At 39.4% G+C, this 18,988-nt stretch overlaps 2 protein-coding genes across 9 annotated transcripts in view; one reads left to right on the top strand and one right to left on the bottom strand.

Moving 5' to 3' along the window:
• The window catches only part of PRKD3 (protein kinase D3), a 51,725-nt gene extending 45,446 nt beyond the window's left edge, over nt 1-6,279 (top strand). For 4 of the 5 annotated variants that reach the window (XM_053382745.1, XM_053382749.1, XM_053382750.1 and 1 more), the window contains 4 exons: nt 484-582; nt 1,001-1,268; nt 2,485-2,570; nt 3,605-4,639. In XM_053382745.1, the coding sequence (XP_053238720.1) occupies nt 484-582; nt 1,001-1,268; nt 2,485-2,570; nt 3,605-3,778 (627 nt within the window). In that variant the 3' untranslated portion in view covers nt 3,779-4,639. Of the gene's footprint in view, nt 1-483; nt 583-1,000; nt 1,269-2,484; nt 2,571-3,604; nt 4,640-5,756 lie in introns of those variants that run through there. The other variant, XM_053382746.1, reaches the window with a different exon arrangement.
• A 1,194-nt stretch (nt 6,280-7,473) lies between these two features.
• Nucleotides 7,474-18,836, bottom strand: NDUFAF7 (NADH:ubiquinone oxidoreductase complex assembly factor 7). 4 transcript variants are annotated; one of them, XM_053382760.1, is made up of 10 exons: nt 18,726-18,836; nt 17,389-17,552; nt 16,026-16,106; nt 14,177-14,287; nt 12,862-13,069; nt 12,414-12,472; nt 10,980-11,093; nt 10,183-10,326; nt 9,629-9,802; nt 7,474-9,333 (listed from the first exon to the last, which is right to left on the bottom strand). In XM_053382760.1, exons 1-10 carry the CDS (start codon nt 18,805-18,807, stop codon nt 9,118-9,120), a joined length of 1,353 nt encoding a protein of 450 aa, XP_053238735.1. In that variant the 5' UTR covers nt 18,808-18,836; the 3' UTR covers nt 7,474-9,117. The 4 variants fall into 4 exon arrangements, 3 of the variants coding, with proteins under 3 accessions (XP_053238735.1, XP_053238736.1, XP_053238737.1); XM_053382761.1 differs by having other exon boundaries at nt 18,628-18,817; XM_053382762.1 differs by lacking the exon at nt 18,726-18,836 and adding an exon at nt 16,765-16,828 and having other exon boundaries at nt 17,389-17,492.
• Nucleotides 18,837-18,988: the final 152 nt, after the last annotated feature.

Below are 18,988 nucleotides of genomic sequence, written 5' to 3' on the forward strand. Positions count from 1 at the left end.
CACTGGTTTGTGGGCAGCATTGAGAAATAGACCTCCACTAGTGCAATGGTCTTTGCACTGGGAACCTAAGAAGCTGCCTTATACAGGAGCAAGACCATTGGTCCATCTAGCTCAGTACTGTGGACATTGATTGGCAGTGGCTCTGTAGGGTTTTAGGCAGAGTCTTTCCTAGTCATGCCTGGAAATGTTGGGGATTGAACCAGGGACCTTCTGCATGCAAGGCAGATGATCTGCCACTGAACTATGGCCCTTCCCCACTAACGATTTGACAGCTTTGGCTCCAACCTCAGTCTCATGTGAAGGTGGGCCTTTTCTCCCCCTCCCTAGCCCTAACATCTTTCAGAAGAGGGGCTGAGGAGGACACCTGGTGATCCTTAAACTGAAGGTAATTTCACCTGTCTTTTAGGCAATTCTTGGACACATAATATGTTGCATCTCTTTCTCTCTGATTTTAAAAATACTTTTTTCTTTTTATTTTCTTAGATACTTGTTGCTTTGAGGAATTTACACTTCAAGAATATAGTGCACTGTGATTTAAAACCTGAAAATGTACTATTAGCATCAGCAGAGCCATTTCCTCAGGTGGGAAAGAATGAAGTATTTTTTTTTAAATGGTTGTATATTCTGCAGGAGGAAATATAGGACAAAATGTTCATTAACTCTGTATTTTATGCCATTTGGGAACAAAGCACCATCTTTTGTACTTTGAATACATCTCATAAAACAATTCTCCACACACCAGTGTTTGTAGGTCTCTGAGAGATTTGTTACTAAGCCCGAAAGTTAGAACCATTCCATGTGATTTACCAAGTGGCCTGGTTGGACACTTCAGGTATAGTGTGTCATTTTTCTAATGAGCAATTCTTGCAAAATTGTATGTTGGCGCACAACTCCCTACCCCCGTCTGTTTTGTTTTAAAGAGTTGGCTATTACAGTTAATGAATTTTTGATACTGATGTTCAGTTCAAGGTAATTTAATCAAGGGATATTTGTTTTACAGGTGAAGCTGTGTGATTTTGGTTTTGCACGTATTATTGGTGAGAAGTCTTTCCGGAGGTCTGTAGTGGGAACTCCAGCTTATCTCGCCCCAGAGGTGCTTAGAAGTAAGGGCTACAATAGATCTCTGGATATGTGGTCAGTGGGAGTCATCATCTACGTGAGCCTTAGTGGTACATTTCCATTTAATGAGGATGAAGACATAAATGACCAGATTCAAAATGCAGCATTTATGTATCCACCAAATCCCTGGAAGGAAATATCTAGTGAAGGTAAATATACTCTAGAGGTTTTGGATATAATATCTTGGTTCATAATATTTTCCATGTTTCTATCTTTTAGACTATAAGGCATGGCATTTAGTGTGAATGGGACGATGGAATTATAAGAGATTTAGGAGGAAACAAAGTTTTAGGAGTTATTGCAAAACGTTTTACTGTAATAGAAAATACTCATTTATTGCACTTTTATTCCAGCTTTCTTTCCAAGTAACTCAAGATAGTGTATAGGCATCTGCCTCTACCCTGTTTTTTATCCCTGCACCAACCTTGTAGGGTTTGTAGACTGACAGATAGCAAGGTCACCCAATGAGATTCATGGCTGGAAAACAGATGTGAATCTGGGGCTTCCAGGTCCTGGTTGAATGCTATCCACTATACTGCAGATGGGTCTCCAGCACAGATGGATAAAAGACTTTAACTTTTATGTTGGAAGCCTTCTGCTTCATGTTATAGGGTCTGGTTTGGAGGGTTGTAAGATTAAAATCCTTGAGGTATGGCCCTGTCAGGCATTATATTTAGGGCTTTCCCAATGCCTGCTGTAGAAAGGAAAAGAGCCACCAATTATCATAATGGACCCTGGGAACCCTATGTGAAAACATGCCTGTAGATCAGTGTTTTTCAGTTGGTGTAATGTGTTATTCAGCAATGCACTTCTTGGTACACAGCCCTTTCCAAAGTTGTCTTGCTTCCTCCCATGCCTGTAGTCTGCGTTTCCCAGAAAAAAGTACTTTACTTATGCTTAAAGTTTGCTAATGTCATGTTTAGTTTTCAGCACTGGTGTGTAGGTATTGACAATATGGAACTTATTATTTGGGTCTGTTGCATACCTTTTGCAGCAAATGTACACTTTGAAAAATTGTTTCAATAGTAGGTATCAATTTGTCCTGAAAGCATCCAAACTTAGCATCCTATGCATATTACTCAGAAGTAAATGCTGCTCTGTTCAAAAGTACTTACTCCCAATTTAATGTGTAATCTTTCAGCATTATGGTACAATTCAAATTCTCTAAAACAAATAGAAGTCTTATTCTTGACTTCAGATGAATTCCACCCATACGCCACAAACTGTTGGTGTAGTACTGTTTACACAAACCCACAAACTTTCCTTTGTCTCTTAATTACTATTTTTTCCTTCAGAATTATTATTGTGGGTGACAGGAAAGACAAAATACTTATTTTGAATACTTTCTCTTCCTTGCTCCTCCAGCTATCGATTTAATAAACAACTTGCTTCAAGTGAAGATGAGAAAACGTTACAGTGTTGACAAATCACTTAGTCACCCGTGGTTACAGGTATAGCTAATGCATACCAGCTTTATTGTGTTATATGTTACCCAGTTCAATTACATGAATCATAATCTGACTCAAGTAGTTGACAGGTCTTGTATAAATGAAATCTTGGAAAGTTTATTTGATTCAATTTGAGTAGAGCTATCTATTTTTCCTTCCTCTCTGTTTTGGGCATGATGAGAGTTTGTTTAATTTGTCTGGGTTTAGCAGTATGCACTAGGTTATTTGAAATAATGGATGTTAAGAGTCATAGTTTAGGGATTTAGAATGATGTTTCTGACACTCATTACTTTATAGCATTGGTTGTTGTATCATACACCCAGCCATCAGTTACTGACTTAGAATGTAACTAGATGCCTGAAACCCACTTTTGCTGAGCTAAAGTATATGACTTGGTGATGGAGACAGTACTTGAAAGGAAGAATCAGCTAACAGAAAGAAGGGTTGTCAAACCCTTCCACTGATTTTCCTCTGTAAAAGCTTTCCTGAACCCCCACCATAAGGGCTCTTTTCATTTTGGAATCCAGATAGAGAGTAAAAACCCAACTTAAACTGTCTTGAGGGAAAGGTACTTGAAGAGGATCTCCTGTGAGCATCCCATTGCCACGTCTTGATAATTAGCTGGATTTTTTTTTTATTTGCAAAAAGCACCTCCCTCTAAGCTTGGCTCTAATTAAGTGTAAGGATGGTGAGCATGACTAGAGCTTGACTGTTATCTTGACCCTTGCCTATTCTTTGTGACCCAGGCAGCACTTGTATCATTAAAGGTGAAAGATGTTTTGGCTTACTTTGCTGTTAGGCAGGCATGAAGATAGGCATACTGGGGTCTTGCAAGGGTTAGAAAGTAATGTGATTAACTGGCATGAAATCAACGTGTTACATTGGTTTGATGCAGAGGCTGTGGTGGGAGTGAGGAACTTGCCCACCATCAGAGCTGAATATTGTTGGGTAACACACTGTGCTTTTAGAAATAAATCACTGCGCTATTAAGATCAACATTGTGTTCAGAAACAACTCATCTAAACTTTTCTTTTTAGGATTATCAAACTTGGCTTGATCTTCGGGAGTTTGAAACTCGCATCGGAGAGCGTTATATTACCCATGAAAGTGATGATGCTCGCTGGGAAGAACATGCGTATGAGCACAATCTTGTATACCCCAAACATTTCATTATGGCCCCCAATCCAGATGATATGGAGGAAGACCCATAATTGTTATCCAGGGAAAGGCACTTAACTTAAACCATTACTGATACTCTGATGGAGCAAGTATTGCTCTTTGCTCTTCAGTCTATAAAGCAGTGAAGGATCTTCCATCAGTTTTTGGATGGACTAGATGACTTGGGAAAGGCTCCACATCTCTAGTTACTATGACTATGAATGTGATCTGGCACTGGGTTAAAAGCCATGAAATATTTGTGTTAACATTGCCTTACTGGTACATCGCAGTGATGTTACTGGCCGATGAAGTGCACAGAGACTTGATGTAGTATGTGAAATTCCCAGGGTTTTTGTAGTTTACACAATAACAAAATAATTTTAATGGTTTTCTAGTTCCTACCTACTAAGCCATAGAATACTATTTTCTGGTATTTAGATACATCTGTTATGAAGCTGTAGAGAAACCTGAAATATATACCATGACCAAATAACTACAACAATGCTTGATTTTTAAGCCCCATACAAAACACTCGTAGAATATTTATTTAGCAGGTATGAGTTGGAAAAGCAATAAAAGTAAAGGGAGCCAATAACTTTAAGGCAGATTTGTTGTCCTTCTGCTTAACTAGAACAGCCTCTTGATGTATGGAAGTGCAGAGCACTAAAAGTACTCTACAATCCCACTTAATACAGACAAGGTGTGTTTTCGCCTTTACACTTACATTAGGAGAACAGTAAAGCATTATGGTGAATTATCATTGTGTGGCAGATGTTGGTGTGACCTTGAGGCTTATGGAGGGCTTTCGGCCTTAATTTATCCATAGACCAGGATCCAGAGATGTAATTTGAATACTGCTGCAAAGAAAAAAGTGCTCCACTGGTTGTTTTTTGAGCACAACAGTTCCATGTGCTAGCAACTGGTGGGAATTGTTGCACCAGATAGAATAAACTGAAGCTCCTGCTGTGTGTATTGTTCCCTCTCACATATCACATATTTGGCTCCAGCCAATTAGCATCCAGTGCACAACTAAGATCTTCAGTTGTTTAGCCTTCCATTGTGGAAACGTGATTTGTGGTGGGAAGTTTAAAGTAGTAGGTGCATCACAATAGCCTTGTGGTGGTGGGGGGCGCATACTTCTGTGCTGTCATTCATTTTGGTCTGGAAGAGACTTGTCTGCTGCAGTTTGGCCCCAAAGAATCTTTTAATTTCTTGAAAGGAATAAAATTTTACTTCATTTCCAATTAATTCTAGTAACTAGAATGCACAGTGTAATATATCCTTAGGATCTCTGGTGTCATGGAAGAAGATGCGGTCATTTATGTTTCCATGTTGCCCTTTGCTTTCTGCTCTTTGCTTTTCTTCTGCTTTCATTAAACCCTATAGTCTAGCAAAATCACTCTTAGCTGCTGGTGATCAGGGGGTTGTGGCCTTTTGCCTCCCACTTGCTGGGTTTATCACTCAGAGATTAAGGGTGGAAAGAGAGTTTGCCTCCCTCCCTCCTTTCTGTCCCACACAAATTTACTTGCAAGGCACTCTGCTTGATGCAGTTGGCTTCTTCTTAAAAGATCTACTGAGAGGAAAAGGATGGGAAGTGCCTTGGATGAAGGGCTAAAACCTGTCACCCTTTTCTTCCCTTCCCTTCCTGCTAGCAGGTCTGCTTACAAAACACTTACATTTAATGCATACAGTTCTCAGTTACAGATGAGAATCAATTTGGCAAGCACTCCTAGATTTAATGAGTATGAATGGGTGGTACTTTGTAGATAAAAAAGTTAACACAATTATATGAATTCACTTCCTGGCCACTGTTTGTTCCATCAGTGTTAATTATTGCTGTCTGAATAGCAGCCTGTCAGTTCTATTTTGCATCTGCTTTTCTTCTTTCTGATTTCCTGTCCATCTCCTTCCTCAGGTCGGTCTTCAGCATCTTCTCTTCTTCAACTGTCATCAGCTGACTTCTTTTCACTTTGCTTTCTCCCAGCATTTCATGCCCTCCTTTCACTTGCCCTGCATTCTGTGTCATTACAGGACTAGGCTTTACACTTGACATAAAAGTTATTCCTGTGCATGTCTGTGAATTACAACTATGTAAAGAGCAAGAGAGGAACACAGAAGAAGAATCTCAAAAATCTTATCACAACAAGGAAGGTCCAGTGCATACATTCCCTTAAGTTAAACCAAATTTTTTGATCCGGAGAAATGATGGAAGCAGCAGTTCAAGAACAATGCTATATGAAGATAACCTAAAGCAGTCTGAGAACATTAAAGGCTACTGGACAACCAGTGCAAATGTCACTAAAGTAAATTAAAATAAAAACCTTGCTTAATTTTTTATTTCATCTCAACCAACTGTTCTATTTAGATGACTGGCAAACAAATGAACTAACCTGGATCTAGTTATGAAGTTAACATTTTCAGGGAAATGTGGTCTACAATTGAAATAAGCTGTATATAAATGTCAGCAAGAACCAGATGTGCAGTTGAAGCGTTCTGTGAAATTTTCATGGCAACACTTGCTCTGGCCAAGGCATGCTGCTGTAGCTGTTGCAGCTGCAGCAAAAAACTTCAAAGTAAGTTCCAACAGTGTGTGGCCCCATCTCTAGGATATAGCTTCATTTGATCATGACCTTTAACAGCTGTTCATAGGCCAGTTTATTTTCCAAATCCTCTAACAGCAAAAGGATTTGGCCACCTCTCCATCTCTTCCTCTTGACCTTAAATTTATTAGTGTGTTCTGGATACTCTGTGAGCATTCAGTATAATGGAATTTTCTATGCTATACAATCTCCATTTAGATGCCACAAGTAGAGGAAAATGTGTTGAATAATGGAGTACACTATGATGGAGCAAGCTTTAGAAGAACCTTGTATAATTATTTAATTTGAAACAAATATTGTTGCTTGTAGTGTTTTGTTGCTTTGTTTCAGTTGCCAGACAAACTCAGTTTCAGTGGTAGCATTTCTCTAATGTGCAAATTTTAGATGAATGGTGCAATTCACAAACTCCTTATTTCAGTCTAGCAGGAGTGAAGCAGAACAAAGACTGTGTGTCATTGGGGTTACAGATTCATAGTCTTATGAGGCATATGAGTTGGAACGGCAGGATATATGAAATATGGGTGTTTATTCTTCCATTTGTGTGTCTCCCTTGATTTATGTTCAGCTAAAAAATACTGAGGTAATGTGATGTGAAAATTCTGCTTGTGGCATTTTGATTTATGAAGACTATTTTGCATGTGCAACTCATCACTGGATGTTGTTGTCACCGAATAGAGAACATGCATTTATAAGTTCACTTAGATCCTTAGATTTGAACTTTCATTAGCCCCAGCCACCACGTCCAATGGGCAAGGATAATGGGAGTAGGAGTCCAATAACGTATGGAGGACCATGTGTTCACCACCATTTCTAAAAGGGGTTTGTAGTGCACTGATGGCTTGCTTCAAACCAGAATTTTTATTAGGATCATGTGGATTGATTTATGATGGACTGCTGCATGGATGTTTCTGCATTGTGCATAAATGGATGTTTCTGCATTGTGCAGAATGTTTCACTAACTCACTGATGTTTACTGTGACCCACATAAATCACTGGCCTAATTTCAGGCATATTTGTTGAACAGATTTTGAGAGTCAGCTATGCAACTGCAGTTCTTCATGTCTTTGCTCTGTATTCAGAATACTTGGACTGAAACTTTTTGTATCTTATTTTGTTATCCCATTACAAACTCCAATGTGACATGGTAATTAATGTATAAAAGTACTGATTATGTAGGTAGAGTTACCTACATGACTGATGCTTTTATTATCAAAGTGAGTAGACAACCAAGAATCTGTTTGATGGCAGGAACTTTGCCAAAGCAGTAACATGTAAATTGGGTCAGTGGATTGCAAGTAACATGTGGATTCAAAGAACATGCATTTCTACAATCTTGAATTGGAAATTGTTCCAGTGAATAAAATTCTACAAGTGGGGAAGACCCTCTGAAATAATGCAGCTGTTTGGAAATGCAAGAGACAAAGTTTAATGTGGATGAAGCCTTCTCCAAACCACAGAGTCCAAAATAATGAGCCAGGAATTTTTAGCAGATTAACCTTGTAGTTAAGCTACAAACGTATTCAAAGTAAATCTAGAAAATATTCTAGAAAATGTTTCTCACCTATAGAAAAGGTCATTGTAATTTTATTGTCATCAGTTTCTTAACCTTTTCTACTGTAGGCGTGGGAAGCAGTGCTCTCAGTGGGGAGAATCCACAGCAGAGATGAGAATGACTAAGTCTCAAAGGCAGTCAAAATGTCATGGATAAGTGAAGTGATTGGAAGCCCCTATCATAAATGATCCAATCATGTTGTAAAATTATTGGAAGCTACTATTCAATTTTTTGAATATAGAGCTGGAACTATTCTGTATTTATAGCATGGTATTGAACACTGAAAGTAGCTGTTCTAGCAAAGCACATTTTGTTGTGGCATAATTATTAATCTATTGGAAGTGTTCATAGTTGTTTCACTGTTTTGTCTTATTGTTTCTTTGTAAACTTATGCAACAACAGAATAGGATCAATATTATTTCGGATTGACTCAGTTGTTATCCTATAGATGTCTACTCAGAAATAAGTCCCCTTGAGTTCAGTGGGGTTTGCTTCCAGGTAGGTGTATATAGAATTGCAGCCTTAAGATCGGTTGTAGCATCAGAGAACAATATTTAAACAGCAGCAAAGCAAGTCAAACATGTACAGTGTCAGGTATGCCTCTTGATTTAATTTCAGGTTTCAGGATAGCAAAATTTTGGACCAGTAGGGTAGGAATAAAAGCCCTGTTAAAGATGAGAAATAACTGGAATGTTTCTACACTATAACAGCTGTTACACACATTTCACAAACCATAAATAAACTGCATAGCTTGCACTCTAACTTTCCTATGAATGCCTACAAATATTATTAAATCAAAGCTTTAAGTCACTGAAGGTTGGCATTAAATCTGTTGCTCCAGATGAATTTGTACCCAGTGTTGCATTATCATTAATCTTTGTTTTTCAGTTAAGTTGCATTCATTGAAGAAATAGTTCTGTATTGATGCTAGAAGATATTCATGTAAAACTTGTAGCCTCAAAAAGACACTGTCAAGTACTTTTTATATTTTTATATGTCCCGTTGTTTGTAAATATCCTCTAAGCTTGAAAATAAATTTTATTTCCCTATCATGCGTCTTTCCCCCACTACTGTATCCTCTGTACTTCCTCTAACTTTGGTAACTGTATCAAAATCCCTGTGTGCAGGCATTGTTACAGAAAGGCAACGTGATTGTTATAAGACCTATCTACATACCCCTATTTCCATGATTCGCAATGGGAAGCCTGCATCGTTCTCTTAAAGCATTGATATTTGGGGTTCACTTCCATGAGAGTTCACCAAAGCCAGCAACAAATGCTGAATGTGATGTTGAGTCTTTTGACTTCTTTTGCTGATCTGAAGCTGTAAATCTGGAGTGAGGTAACATGGCAAAAAAGTGGAAACGTCCTCCCATTTTATCCAGGTCCATTAGCATTTCATAACTTCGAAGCAGCTGAGTCTGAATGGCTGCATCATTGACACTTTTCAATAGTACCTAAATGGGAAAATGAATTATTTTAATCCCCTTTAAAACTGCAGAATTGTCCAGTTGTGCTACCTGTAACTTGGCTACTTTCAGTCCTAGAATTACATCAATCTTCTGCCCTTCCAAATTTGTATATTCTGAATTTTAACTTGTTCATTTGATAAATTTATATCCCACCCTTCAAAATAAATAATACAGGTTCTGTCTCCCATTACAATGAGACTTAAATCAGCTACAGATAATTTTAAGTGTATTCAGTTAAGTAAGACTAGTTTTTATAAACTAGCCAGAAAGTGGCTCCTACCTGTAGTCGGATATCAATGCCCATATTTTTCAAAAAATCATGTTGTTTTATGGGACCCAAGGTTGCTACTCTTTCCTGTGCTATTTTTCGCAGGTAACTGAAGTCAACATCTGCTGTGAGGTCCGCTGTTCCTGGAGATATTAAGACATTGTGAAGTTCATGTCCACGGAATCCCTGAAAAATAATAGAAAGGGGGGGGGGAATGGTTCACTTAGACCCTGCAGCTTTTTAGGTTGCAGACAAAAATAGAGCACAGAGGAAAAACAACCTCCAATTATAAAAAGGGAATTTTTAAAGTTAAGAATTATGATTTTTGAAGAATTTTATGCTGTCTTAAGCTACAAATGGCTCCCTTTCCAAAACCTCACCACTTATTGCTGGCTATAACATTATTGGCAATAGATAAATGCCACAAAATGGTGCACTTCTACTCTACCTTTTATCGCAAAGGTACTTTAGTAACTGCCCCAGATAGTAGAGAAGAAATTTTAGCTTTGGAAAAAACAGACTGTTCACGCAAACTGTCCTGTAGGAACCTGTATAAATCAACCTACCCTGAATGTATCTGTTTTGGTGCCATTGTGGCCATAATCTACAATCAGTGCGTTGCCCCCATTCTTTTCAATATTATGGGCCAGCTTCTGGATGATGATACCAGCATCAGGACACACTTCCACATGATCTCTGGATTCTTTGTTCTAAATGAGAATTCAGGGGTTGAACAAACAGTTATGTAGCAGTATATGTACACATGCCTACAGCTATAAGTCCTGACACTTTCCTGCAGCTTCCCTCATGAGAATTTTGGGTTGTGAGTTTTATGGGAGGACATGAATCGTTCATCAAACCTGTAATTCTCAGGATTCCCTGCAGGGAAACGATAGTAGGAAATCTGCAAGACGGGGTTTGTCACATGTCTATCTGGATCCTACATTTGTTATGAAATAAAACCCCTTGTCGGAATAAACTAGATGCGAGATTTGTTGCATTTTAGTAATGATCTTACTGGTTATTTTGATAAATACCAGGTAAGCTGCTATACAAGATTCTATAAAGTTTTCCTTAGGAATCTATAGCTTAATATTCTGCTTGTCCATCTCTTTTCCTAAAATGAAATACAGATGTATCACACTTACTGGTCTGGTTTCACATGGCAAGTAGCCTTTCCTTACAATTTTATTGCATGTAACAAATGCATACTAAGATGTTCTCAATAAAAACCGCCAGATAAGTATGTTTGAAACAGTGATAATAACTGCAGTAAGTACATTTTGAAAACAGTGAGCAGCTCAAAATATGTAACACAATGGCAGTATTAGCTGGATGGAGAGGATTATATAAGCGAGCTTACATGTATGAAGGCTTTTGCAGCAGGAGTAGCAGATGGCGCAAGGACAAATCGCAGCTTGTCAGGAGTGTCTGGATCAATGTCAACCAACAACTCACGCCACCCCTTTTCTGTTTTCTGTTAATTTAAAAATAAGTTGGATACGGATTTTATTGAACATTGTCAGCTACACTGTTTACCATTTCATGTAAGTTTATTCAAGGATATGCTCTTGACAAAAAAAAGCCGATTAATCATTTATTATACTTTTACCTCTCAGTGAAGTTCTTTAAAAGCAAACATGAATAGATTTTGCTTCACTAATTTGTACCTTTGTGGTAAAGTTCCTGCTATATTCCTTAGTATTCTGACCAGTAGAAACAAAAAACCCAGTCAACTGTGTTGATCCATTATTACACACATCTGCACATCTGAAAGCAGCTGTGTACTGTTTAATATCCAATTTATTAGAATCAGCATGGCAGTAATCCTGTGCATAGTTTCCTATAAGCTCTTATCAAAACTCAGTGGTACTTGCTTCTGACAGGATAGATTGTAAAACACACTGGGCATTAACAAAATATTGTGAGGCAGCTGAAATGCAAGTGTTAGCTTTTAATTAGGAATGCATTTAAGCTGGAAGGAAGCAAATGAAAAAGAGAGGAAGCAATCTCCAGCCTCAGCTTGACTGTTTCCCTCATTCTCTGACTTCTATGCTATTTTTTTAGAAACACCAGGAAAACTGAAAGTGGCCTTACCACCACATTCACCTCCCAGCAAGGAAAGTCCATCAGTAACTTTGCTATTCTAGCAGATGTCATGTCTTCTGTTCTGAAAAAAGTCCTGGAGCAGTGCTCCCCTACACTTCTCCTCCAATACACCACTAATACTGGCCAGTAATAATATTATTTATTAAATTTGTAAATTTGTAAAAAAACAAATATTTATACAAATTTATATGATTTGTATACCAACCTTGTAGACTAGATAAACAAGTGTGCAACTAGCAATAAGAATAACACAAATCCTGCCATTGCCTATTTAAATCAATAGATGTAGTTAAAAGCAGAATCTTGTATTATTACAAGACTGCTGACATGTCTGTGTAGAGTGCAAGTACTTGATGACTATTCCCTACGATCTTGGTTTCCAAAATTAGAATACATGCACTGTATCTAAATATAAAACTTTTGCTATATAAAAAATGGGAATTCTGAAATAACCAGGATGAATTTAACTTAATGATTTGACTTATTTTGTATAATATATACACTTCATTGTACAAAATAAGTTGTCATTAAGTTAAATTCATTTCTGTCATTCCATGTACTTATTAAAGCATGTCAGTTCCATGACACAGACATACTTGCTCTCTACCTCCACTGTATTGTAGTTTTGTTCTCTTTCTAAATAGTAAATACTTTTAAAGTCAAGTCACGCAATAAAGAGCTATCATACCTGAAATTTGTGTATAGGAAGAGCGTCAAAAAATTCATGTGCTAAATAAAAACTGAAGCCTAAAGGAAAAACAAAGTATCAATCAAATTACAACATCTGAAACTAACATTTTCCACTTAAATAGCAACCAAAGTCTTCACTTGGAACGGCTGTATGAGGTATCTGTTAGACTAGATTCAAAACTAAAATTTCAAGCACAGTATGAAGAACCATTAGAAAATTGTTTTACCACCACAAAAATTGAAACCTTCAAAAACAGATTTACTATAAACATTTTGCAATCAAACTATCCATACTCACATTAAAACATACCAAGGAGAAGCAGATTTACAGTTATATAACCTCTGGACACCCCACCACTGCAAAGCTTAAAAAGAACTAATGACAGTTCAATATATGCGCGTGCGCGCGCACACACACACACACACACACAAGCACCAAACCTTACCTTCTGGCACATCATTCAGGTCTTGGTACCAGAAAATTGGCAGCCTGGTCTTAGTAACCCCTTGCATGTAGGTAGTGGGACTCTCTGTTAATTCTGTCTTTCCTTCTGTGAGTACTGATGCTTGAATCTCACTTAATTTTGGACTGATTTCCACCAAATGAACAGAAATATCACATTTACTAAGTACAGAACTCAGCTGATTAAAAACCTGTAAATGAAGAAGTTTAGTCAGAGACAAAGAACAGGTAGTGATTTTATAAAATTCTTCAAGGCTGTGCTTAAAAGACTTCTACAATAGTTTTATAGTTATTAGGTTGTATCCAATGTTGCCTGTATGTGAGCAGAATGGATTTCCTCTCATGCAATGCGGCTTTGCATTCTTCTTTCCTCTCCCACACTCAAAATCCACTCCGGAGAACTGGGGGAGACAGCTGAGAAGATTTGGAAGGGGGCACGGGAGGGACTGCTGAGAAGAGGAGAGTCCTGTTACGCAAGCAAAACTATACTTGTGCAACACTGGATTCCTCCTTTTATTTTTCGAAATGATAGTGGTTTTTCTCAAGCACTTAGGGTTAAGTGGCACGTCAGCTACCTTGGCATCACAATGAAATTCCTGATGTTAAACCAGAAAGGCAGGGATATAAATTTGTTTTGCAGGCCAATAAGGCAGAAACTGGTAGGTACTAGGGACCAAAGAATGGTTGAAAATCAATGAGATACAGGCAGAATTTCTAAAAACCATTAACTCTGCTGTGCCTCACAAAGGCTCGTTTAGAGGCCTGATAAACCAAACTTTATGAAGTCATGAAAGAGCGTTGGGATCAAGTATTCTTTGCCTCATTCTTCTTCCTCTCATGCGCTGGCTTTAGAGTAACAATTCTGATTTGTATTCAGCCATAGTTTGCCGTTACATTGGAACTGGGGAACTCTGGTTTAATGTTGGTTTACAAACTAGGAAAACAAGCTAGGTCAAGTTCAGAGGTAACAAAAATATTTGGCTTCATACAGACTAGTATGATGGTGATGATATGCACTCATATTAATGACGATACTTAACAGGAGGAGGACTGGGGTAAGGAAAGAGCTCTAGGCCGTGACACTTGTCCAAGGCCTCGTAAACCAAGATTTATTTATGAGTCACCAGCTATTCTGCACTAGACAGAAAGGTTTGAAACAAACAAGGGTTTCCTAAACTTGCTATCTAATGCAGAATAGCAGGTGAAACAAAGAATTTTAAGAATTTCAGCCTGAAATATACAAGAAAGGCAGGTTTCAAACCCACCAGACTATGGAGGAAAAGGCTGTATTTACTTACCCGCAAAATATCATTAGTAAGACTACCTCTTCCTGGGCCCAGTTCCACCAGTTGAATTTTTTTTGGCTTGCCAGCAGCCATCCATTCACTAACAAACCAAACACCTATTAACTAGAGAAAATAAATAGATGTAATTATTTTTCATCCTATAGAACACTTTAGTTGAAAACTGAGTGGCACATAAGCATTTCATCTTAGGGAAAAATGGAAATTTAAGTTTACAATCATAGTAAGTTTTGCACTTACTATGCAATTTTGCAGTTTTGTGCAGTTTTGTACACAGTAAAATTGCTTAAACACCATTGAAATACATATGTTTACTGTATGCTGGATGGCAGTTGATGTTTTCCTGAATCTTCATGTTCAGTGCTTAGAACAACTCTTCCTGGGAGCACAGCCTGGGAGTCATTTTGGACTCGCGGCTGTCCATGGAGGCACAGGTCAATTTTGTGTCCAGGGCAGCTGTTTACCAGCTCCATCTGGTACGCAGGCTGAGATCCTACCTGCCTGCAGACTGTCTCGCCAGAGTGGTGCATGCTCTGGTTATCTCCCGCTTGGACTACTGCAATGCGCTCTACAGGGGCTACCTTTGAAGGTGACCCGAAAACTACAGAATGCGGCAGCTAGATTGGTGACTGGGAGTGCCCACCGGGACTACATAACACCGGTCTTGAAAGACCTACATTGGCTCCTAGTACGTTTCCAAGCAAAATTCAAAGTGTTGGTGCTGACCTTTAAAGCCCTAAATGGCCTCAGTCCAGTATACCTGAAAGAGCGTCTCCACCCCCATTTTTCTGCCCGGACACTGAGGTCCAGCGCCGAGGGCCTTCTGGCGGTTCCCTCACTGCAAGAAGTGAAGTTATAGGGAACCAGGCAGAGGGCCTTCTCGGTAGTGGTGCCCGCCCTGTGGAACACCCTCCCACCAGATGTCAAAGAAAAAAACAACTACCAGACTTTTCGGAGACATCTGAAGGCAGCCCTGTTTAGGGAAGCTTTTAATTCATTTATTATTTGTCTGTTGCTTTTCTGCATAGCTGTGTCCACAATGGCTCACAACACAAGAATAGCAATACAATAGCAGGAATACACATCAATACATCATTATAACAGTATATTGCCAATTCATTAAAAAATCTAATACAGTGGTACCTCACGTTAAGTACTTACTTCGTTCCAGAGGTCCGTTCTGAACCTGAAACTGTGCTCAACCTGAAGCACCACTTTAGCTAATGAGGCCTCCTCCTGCTGCCGTGCCTCCAGAGCCCAATTTCTGTTCTTATCCTGAAGCAAAGTTCTTAACCTGAAGCACTATTTCTGGGTTAGCGGAGTGTGTAACTTGAAGTGTATGTAACCTGAAGCGTATGTAACCCGAGGTACCACTGTATAGCATTCCAAACACGTAACAGTTCATTTCAAGAACATCAAAATCTTAAATTCGTTGCAAGTTAGACAATATCAGTCACAAAAACTAACATAATCTTAATTGTTAAAATGCATAAGCCAGAGAGTAAGGTGTGATAACACTTTCCACTGTTCTCAGATATTAGTAAATCATGTAACCAGCAGCAAGTATGAAGTGCAGGAAATAGTTGTCATCATTTTTGCAACAGCTTCATTTAAAATGCTACACACAGAAGTAGTAGGCTTAATACTGAGAAAATGCACTTTTTTGTAAATTGAACAAACATTTGGAAATCGCTTTCTGATACTTCAGAGACAGAATGGTGACATTGCTCCGTATGGAAGAAGACTAGTATGCAAACCTTGACAGGATAATGGCTTAAATAGCAGCACCATAAAACATTACCAGATAAACAGTATCAGATAAAATGTACTTTAAAAAATGTACCTCCCCAAAGATCTGACTTATTTCAGGTGAAGTAACAAAATCTCCTTTTTCACCTAGCATGTCATGATGCATATAGTATCCCTATAGAAGAAGAAAGAACCAGTTAGTTCCCAACTCTGGATTACTGGTATGTTCACTTGCTAGTTAGCTACAACACTGAAATTGTTTAATGAAAGAAACTAACAGCCCTCTTAAAATATAAAACTGTCCTCATCCTTAAACATCCTTAAACTCAGCTAGGAAACTATATGGGAGGAGGGCTGAGGAGGTAGAAGAGACAGAGAGCCTTAATGTAGACTAGCTGAAGGACAGGGGATTGAGAAGCCATGGCCTGAGGCAAGGATGGGTGGGAGAGGCATACAGCTGGTAAGAGAAAGAGCCATGGATGAAAGAAAGCAAGAGTGAGGAAAAAACTCATTGAGAGCCAGAGACTAGGAGGGGCCACTGATGTAGGCAGAAGGGAATGAATGAGCCACAAAACAATCCTTATCCCCAGATTTGCTGGCTAGAGGGTGTTAGGATGGAGTGGGTGTGCCTCTTCTCTAGTAGATGAAGGGCATTGTCTGATGCAGAGGTCCCCACTAGGATTGCTCCATAGGCATTGATCTCTTGCAGGCCTCAAAATATGGAATTCTAAGGGCAGGGCAGAGGCACTGCCATCTGATATCAAAGCCATCCTGATTATCCAGTAAGTTCCATCTCACTATCTTAAGGGGCAATTTTTGGACAACAGCCATACCTTGGATTAAATGTGATGGGTGTTTCCTACCATGACAACTTGTATAAAAGTTGTCTTTGTATGTCTAAAAAGTTAAGCATAAACAAATGAGATCATTTGAATGACAATGTAAAACAAATCTGCCCACCCACAAAGAAACTATACTAGTTATTGTAGTAATGATGTACAACCAAAAACTTAGTACGCAGTGTAGGTCTCAGCTTCTCTCCAGCCTTACAACCACCTTGTCTCCTAGGCCTGCAGTTCCTCACCCTTCAAAACCTCCTTGCAGTGCAGCCCTAAGAGCAGTGTGTGGAAGATGCCAAGTGGTGGACAGACCACCACTTCCAAAGCCCTACTGGATTGCCAGAGTGGGAAGTGTGTGGGGTCAACTTACTGTTCTGCCCCCTGCATGTATTATTATTATTATTATTATTATTATTATTATTATTATTATTAAATCCCCTCCCATTGGTTTGAATTGGGGTCAGGGTCAGGGCTGGCATTCCTTCTCCTCTACCTCCCCTTACTCTTTGTGCAGCATCATTGCTACAAGTTTCATCTGAATAACAGACAAATATAAACTGGAGCTTCAAATCCCAAAGTGAAATTTGAATGATGCACATTTAGTGGTACTGTTCATACCTTCACAGGATTAGTCAAAACTTCCCGCATATATTCAGCAACTGTAATGGGACCAGTTGACTTTATTTTCATCATTAGATGCTTCAGCATTGGAGTCACTGGACTGTTTTCCTCTGCTTTACTTTCTGAACTAAAGCACTGGCATTTCAATGTAGTGGAACGACCTATGTAAAAACATAAGATTAGCCACCCACAAGTGATTCACTGAGTAGTCTCTCTAGAATTGGCTAATATGAGCTATGTTTGAGGAAGCATACAAAGCAACTAAATGATGATTAGAGGAAACTTTTTTTAAAAAATGGTGTAGGTGTGGGGCCATCAGCTTGTTAAAGATCCCTGGAAAACATGGGAAACTGAACATTGCTTGATAAGAAAGCAGTATTTAAATTCTAAATGCATTACTTGACCCAAAAAATTATCAGCCAAGATGCAGAAAGTCCCAGCTGCAATTGCTGGCATCAGCAGGTGGGCTAGGGAAAGACCTCTGCCTGAAATCCTGGAGAGCTGCTTGTCAGTGTAGACCACGCAAAATCCGTTTTGGGGGCCTAATCCGGCCTCACTCAACAACTTCAATCCTAAAAAAAGGAAAAAGGTCAACAACTTTGGTTGGCCCTCTGGCCCTTCACTTCATCAAATCTAGCCCTCTTTGAAAAAAGTTGGACAGTACACTGCCTGATTCAGACAAAGGGGTGACTCGGTCACTTAATGCAACTTCCTGTGCTTCAAAGGCATGTGAATAAATGAGCTGGGACAAACATTAGGCAAGATCCAACCAAAACGAAATACTTTTAAGCTCCACTGAAATCAGATTGCTCATATTTACTGATTCCTGCCTGTTCTTTTCCATCCTTGCTATTACCACTAATTGACTTTTTTCTGGTGGCGGACAGAGCCACCCCTTTGCGCTTACTCCCTTTCCCCTTTCTTGTAGAGTGGGGGGAAGGTGATACAGAAGCAGTTGCTCCGAGCAAATATTTGGGGGGTGATGTGCATTTCTCTGATCATTACCACTGCTTTCTACTTGCAATTGAGAGCTGAGGTGTTAAACTGGGCGGCTGCTCGCAAAGCTGGATAGTTTCTGCTCCAACACGACGCCCAGGGTCTCTTCAATTCTGTGATTCTAGGGCTCAATACAGGGAGCTGCCTGGTTTTGGGGGGAGCATCTTTGTGGAGGGAGGCGGGTCTGTGGGGACTGACACGGCTGCGAACGCTCTTAGGTTGCAAGCCCCGCGCACTTACTCGGGAGTAAGTCCCACTGAAGTCAACAGGACTTGCTTCAGAGTAAAGGCAAGTGAGGTTTTGCTGTTAAGGTACGCTCCACGCATCGTTCTCGTTACCATGGAGACGGAGGAGACGGGCGCTTCGCGCGACAACGCGCATCCCCCGGAGAAAGGCTCTCCCCGGCTGAAGGAGCGCCATGCTCACGCTGTTGCCTTCCTTCACCTCACTGACCCTCTTGTCCTGGCAGCCACATAAAATAATTATTTTGCGAAGCGCCAAAGGAGTTCACCTTAGGGCCCGTGCTTGTACTAAGATGCTTATTATTACAATATAGATAGACAAGCAGTGCGTCCTTCTCTCTGACCTTTTCCCGTTTGTT

The sequence above is a fragment of the Podarcis raffonei genome, chromosome 3 (genome assembly GCF_027172205.1).
Source record: "Podarcis raffonei isolate rPodRaf1 chromosome 3, rPodRaf1.pri, whole genome shotgun sequence".
Lineage (NCBI taxonomy): Eukaryota > Metazoa > Chordata > Lepidosauria > Squamata > Lacertidae > Podarcis > Podarcis raffonei.

What these genes read in the sequence shown, in the direction of transcription:
- NDUFAF7 (XM_053382760.1), bottom strand. Translation starts at nt 18,807, where the DNA reads ATGGCGCTCCTTCAGCCGGGGAGAGCCTTTCTCCGGGGGATGCGCGTT. An exon ending in CCGTCTCCTCCGTCTCCATG is followed by an intron (nt 17,553 to 18,725) that starts GTAACGAGAACG and finishes GTTTTTACATAG; the next exon opens with GTCGTTCCACTACATTGAAA. An exon ending in TTTTGACTAATCCTGTGAAG is followed by an intron (nt 16,107 to 17,388) that starts GTATGAACAGTA and finishes CTTCTTCTATAG; the next exon opens with GGATACTATATGCATCATGA.